Raw genomic sequence first — 5,749 nt, forward strand, 5'->3', positions numbered from 1 at the left:
GATCTGTTCGGTTATAGTCTGGTTTTATAAAAACGTTTTAAAACCAAGTTCACTATAACCAGTGGCTCTGATACCAAACTGTCACACCCCCAAAATTACCACCTAGGGAGTATCCCTGTTAGGTGTGTGACGACTAGCAATGAGCCACCAATTACATTGAATCACAAGTTTGCAATAAAACTTCGTTGTTTAAAGATAATAAAATCCCAACATACATTATTCAAAAACCATAAGTTTAGCGGAAGCGTTAATGTATCGTAATATAAATGTTATCCAATCAATCATAGTAAATAAATGTCTAATAATAAATCCATCAAGCAACCATGACCGCTCGCGCCCTCCAGCCAGCAAGTTCCTGCTTTCCAAGTACCTAAGGACCTGCGAGCATGTAACACACGTATCAGACAAAGCTGGCGAGTTCACAGTTTTAGAAAACGTTTGTTACCCGGTGTATGTAAAACAGTTTAATACCCAATGCAAGTAATATTGTTAATATCTCATTTCCAAACACGGACGGCTCACGGACTGCCCTTCCCACGTACTCCTATCTAGTACTGGGCCAGACTGGGTCATTAGTTCACCTCCGTCCTCTACAGGCACGGGGTGAGGGTGCCAAACCTAAGTAGCGCTACTAACTAATACCCGATAAGGGACTTACAAAAGATGATAGGTGAGATCATTAACCAATATACCCGTTTTTACCCAAAGACTCATCCCCTCCCATGGGATACCCACTGACTGTCCCCAACCACTGGGACGCATGCTCGAATGTAGTGAACTCACCTTAGATTGCTCGGTATGTTAATTTACCCGTTCCAAGTTGGTCAGCCAAATCCTACCGGGGTTACCAAAATAGTTAGTTTGTATGTACATAGCCACATATTCCACATTCACGACTCAAGTAACGTACGAGTAGTGCACATGACGACACACAAATTATAACCAAAAGATCATGTAACCCACAGACCGTAACCTTCATTGCAATAATTGATTTTTCCATACAAGTATACCACGCACTCTAGTAGGTTGTTATAATATACATCACCACATAACACATAGCAACCAATGGAATCATATACGAGTTTACGTCATAAGTTAGATCATCTCATAACAATCTAGTAATACATTTACTTGTCATACAAGTGAGACCAGTGTGCGACCATATATATAAGTGTGTGTAACTAGTCCCAAAAATAGGGATTTTTCATCAATATGCAACCAAGATCATGTGTGTGAACTGTTCCCTGAAACCGGCCCAACTCTATGTGTGATCAAGTATTAGCATGCGGCCTATTAAAGTGGTTCAGCCCAACAAAGTGTACGGCCGGATTCCCGAGTACGTGACCGGGTCTTCCAATGTGCGACTGGGCTTCATCTTGTGGCCCAATACTCAGCGGCCCAAATGCTTAGCCGGTTTAATGCGGCCATTCCCATAACAAGCCCACGTGTGTTAATCTCAATTACAAGTAACCATTCGATGTTTAACAAGTTATACCCTTAACTTTCAACAACAACATCATTAAATACACAAACAGTTCGATCAGATCAATATTACCCACATGGGCTGCCACTTTATTCAAGGTTTACCACTTATTATTATTTGTATTGGACCCCTAATATTACTCACATGGGCTGCCACTTTATTCAAGGTTTACCACTTATTATTATTTGTATTGGACCTCTAGTATTATCCACTCATAATTCAACAATTTATATGTAATCATGGAGCCAATCTGATCAACCAATTATACAGCAACTACAAGTTTGTTTCATTGGTTGTTCTTTATCAAATATATTTTCAATCACCAATCAGTTAAACACCCCACCCCCTAACTATCATAACCGTGTATCCCCACATATATCGATTAGCAATTCACAACTGACCAACAATCGCGTATTCTAATATCACTAACAGAATTGAGTTTACATGCAACCAGAGGTCAAGCTAACAGTTTATTCTCATGCTTGCATATGTATCAATGCCACACAACATCAAATCATAAAGCCATAATATATACAAAGTGGACATTAATTCAGCGATGATTACACTAACCAAGTGTTCGTGTGAGAGAAAACCGAGCCGAGTCGAAAGAAGGAGGGCTTCGGGTGCGTCCAGTGACGTCTTCGTGTTTTCGACGGGTCGCGTTGCAGTGCCGACGTGAATAGAGGTGCTATCAATCATTAAAGAGTCGAAGAATGGTTCCTGCCGTGATCCTCCGCGTATCCTGACACATCATATGCTCCGACGATATTCCGGTAAATGAGGAATGTTTATAGCGAGGTTTGATGTTTGATGTGCAAGATAAGAAACGTGATTCAAAGCTTTGAAGAGGTTTACAGTTGATGGTTGCCATTGATGATGGAACGATGGGGAAGAAAAGAACTGCCGCCACTTGCAAAAGGGAAGAGAAAGAATAGGGTTTGTAGTTTTCCTTGTACTTTGCCAACTAAAATGCAAACCGTATCCCTGATCGTGCATATATGCATTTTATTCGAGTGGGTTGGGTTCCAATAGGGCCGATCAAGACTGGGCCTTTAGAAGCCCACTAACATGAATGAAGTGTGCGACTCATGAATGGAGGTGTGTAGCCCGACATCGCGCGCGGCCGAATTTATGAACCAACACTTAGCATTTCACAACATACCATCATCCAAGTGATAGTAATTACGTATGATTAGATCGTATATACTCAAACCACCAGCTAAGTGTTACGAGTTTAGATGATGTTAACCGTGAAAGTTCGAGTTGTCACATCATCCCCAACTTGAAAGAAATTTCGTCCCGAAATTTGATAAGTAATCCAAATGACTGTGGATTTTCCGCGGGTATCACAAAAAATGTACAAACCTTTGGGTTAAAACAAAAAAATCAAGTTTTTTTTGGAAAACACCCAAAGCACAACTTACAAGTCCTTATGCACAAAAAGTTTGCTAATTTACATAGGTTTTAATTACGACCCGCCGCAATGCGGCGAGGATTCTTTAGTTATAACTAAGTCGATTTAGGACGCACACGTTATGTTGAACCTGTCAAACGGGAAAAAATAGACGATGTAAAAACGTTCACCCACACACGCACGTTGCGTCGTGTTAACTCGCAAAAGTTAGAACGAAACGTAAAAACGTTAAACCAAAGACGCACGTTGCGATGTGTTAAGTCACAAAATTTAGAACGAAGCATAAAGCGAAAAATTTGTAGAAAATGCAAATTATAAAGGACCAAAGTTGAAAGTAAAAAAAGTTGTGAGGATAGGTTTGTAAAAGATAAAAAGTTTTGTGTTAAAAGTAAAAAAAACAAATAATTTTGGGTTAAAAGTAATTTATGAAATACTTTTGGGTGAATAGTAAAAAAAATCAACTTTTTTTTTTGTAAAACCCCAAAGCGAAGGTTACAACAACCATACGCATAACCATTTTTTCTTTGAAAAACCCCCAAAGCCAAGATTAAAACACATAAGTAAAAAAAAATTAAAGTGGTTAAATCGCAAAAGATGGAAACTTTTGAATTAGAAATGGAAAATAAAGTTAATGAAAGGGGTTAAATTGTATAAAATGAAAACTTTTAAATTAGAAGTGAAAAATCAAATTAATCAAATGGGTTAAATTACCAAAGATTAAAACTTTAAACTCAAATTGTCAAAGATTAAAACTTTTGGGTTAAAAGGGAAACAAAGATTAAAACTTTAAACTTAACTTGCCAAAGGTTGAAACTTTAGGGTTAGAAATGAAAAATCCAATTTTTTTTTGAAAAACTCCCAAAGCCATAAAGTTGTTGGTTATTAATAAGGTTTTAATGATATATAATTTGACATATGCTTGAATTTGTAGGAGTGTGTCCAAATCAAACACTTGTCTTTTACAATGAATCTTATTTTCTTGTAATTTTGATGATATTAAATAATATCAACAATTTCTTCCCTAAAGCATGATTAAAGTTTGTGTTAAAGATTCGGTTAATGAGTCACCCACTCACCCATCTAACTTGAAACTTCATGAAAAAGGAAAGTTGAAATAAAAAGGGTAAATATGAAAGTGAAGTTACTAGTTGTAGACCATAGAAACAAGATTTTTTTTTTCATCCCTAGTTTAAATGGTACTTAAAATAACGACCCCATATGCATAGAACCATGTGTTCTCTCTCTATATATCTATCTTTCTCTCTCTATATATCTCTCATGATATGGTTATATAAGTGTATCACTCAGTCAGAAATGATCCAATAAGATAAACTCACTGGCTCACTGCCTTATCTTTCTATAAGTTAATTATCCTCCATTTTGCTATCCAATAACATATGCACTTATCAAGATCAAATCATCAGCAACTGGTTCAGTCATAATGAGTGCAGAAAATCCCACTTCTGAACATGATGATTGCAGCTCAAACTCCCTGACTTCACCATGTTCCTCACCCGGTTCAGCCCAACCGGTTCACAAACCACAAAACCCTAAAATGAGAACCACAAAGAGAGACCGGGACACGAGCACAAAACACCCGGTCTACCGCGGAGTTCGCATGCGTAATTGGGGAAAATGGGTGTCAGAAATCCGTGAACCAAGGAAAAAATCAAGGATATGGCTTGGAACATACCGAAACCCTGAAATGGCTGCGCGTGCACATGACGTGGCAGCACTTAGCATTAAGGGAAATTCGGCTATTATTAATTTCCCTGAACTGGTCGGGTTATTGCCCCGACCAGTTTCCTCGTCACCGAGAGACGTGCAGGCTGCGGCAGCTAAAGCTGCCGCAATGGAAATGTTTGATTTTCCACCTGCACAGTCCTCAGTGTCGTCAGAAGATTTGGACGAAATAACCGAGCTACCGAGTCTTGGTTTGGACTCGGTGGACTCGAATGATAAAGAGTTTGTGTACATCGACTCGGTGGCGGAAGGGTGGTCGTACCCACCACAATGGATGAATAAAGGCGGTGATGGCGATGGCGGCGGGCATATTTCCGGTCAGAAGAATGTGGTTTCCGGTGATTTTGAATCTTTACTGTGGAATTATTAGTGTACGTGTTTTTGGTTTAGTTTTAACCTTTCTAATCTTGCTTATGAAAAAACTCATCCTAGAAAAATTATATCATTTATGTTAATTTGTTGATATGATGTAACCAACGAAATAAATAAACGTATTAATATTACTTTTCAACCAATTTAAATGTTGGGCTAAGTATTGATATTACTTTTCAACCAATTTAGATGTTGGGCTAAATATACATCCAATATTAAAAAAAATATAGAAAATTGTTACCTTTTAGGTATTGTAGTTGGGCTAAATATACATCCAAAATTTAAAATATATATATATATGTATATAGAAAATTGTTACCTTTTAGGTATTGTAATATAGAATTATTTTAAGTATTTATATGATTAGACACCAAATAGTTTGTAGCTATTGGTACTAAAGTGTTTAAATGATGTTTATCTTACAAATGGTGAATGCTCAAATTCTATTGTGTGAAATTGTGTAAAATTATTTTCATTCAGAAAAAAGATTATATGATTGGACTTCTTTTAAAATATTATATTTGTCCAATCTTTTATTTAATTATTTTCTTTTTATCTGCTTCTAAGTATTATTATATTTGCTTACATAACTGGTTACTTTGTCTTTGTATATCTATGATATTTATGACCATATATTTTAGAAGAAATTTTAATTGAGAAGAAAAAAGAAAAAAAAAACAAAGGGTATAAATGTAAAAGATTAAACATTTTTTCTCTAATCTCATTTATTGTTTATT

The 5,749-nt window shown here is 36.7% G+C and overlaps 1 protein-coding gene across 1 annotated transcript; it reads left to right on the forward strand.

The window, feature by feature from the left end:
- The first annotated feature begins 4,118 nt into the window (after positions 1-4,118).
- On the forward strand, positions 4,119-5,155 carry LOC110891411 (ethylene-responsive transcription factor TINY). The gene has a single exon (XM_022139106.2). The coding sequence runs from the start codon at positions 4,339-4,341 to the stop codon at positions 5,008-5,010; it is 672 nt and encodes a 223-aa protein (XP_021994798.1). The 5' UTR covers positions 4,119-4,338; the 3' UTR covers positions 5,011-5,155.
- The last annotated feature ends 594 nt before the right edge of the window (positions 5,156-5,749 follow it).

The sequence above is a fragment of the Helianthus annuus genome, chromosome 11 (genome assembly GCF_002127325.2).
Source record: "Helianthus annuus cultivar XRQ/B chromosome 11, HanXRQr2.0-SUNRISE, whole genome shotgun sequence".
In the NCBI taxonomy this organism is placed as follows: domain Eukaryota; kingdom Viridiplantae; phylum Streptophyta; class Magnoliopsida; order Asterales; family Asteraceae; genus Helianthus; species Helianthus annuus.

What these genes read in the sequence shown, in the direction of transcription:
- LOC110891411 (XM_022139106.2), top strand. Translation starts at nt 4,339, where the DNA reads ATGAGTGCAGAAAATCCCACTTCTGAACATGATGATTGCAGCTCAAAC.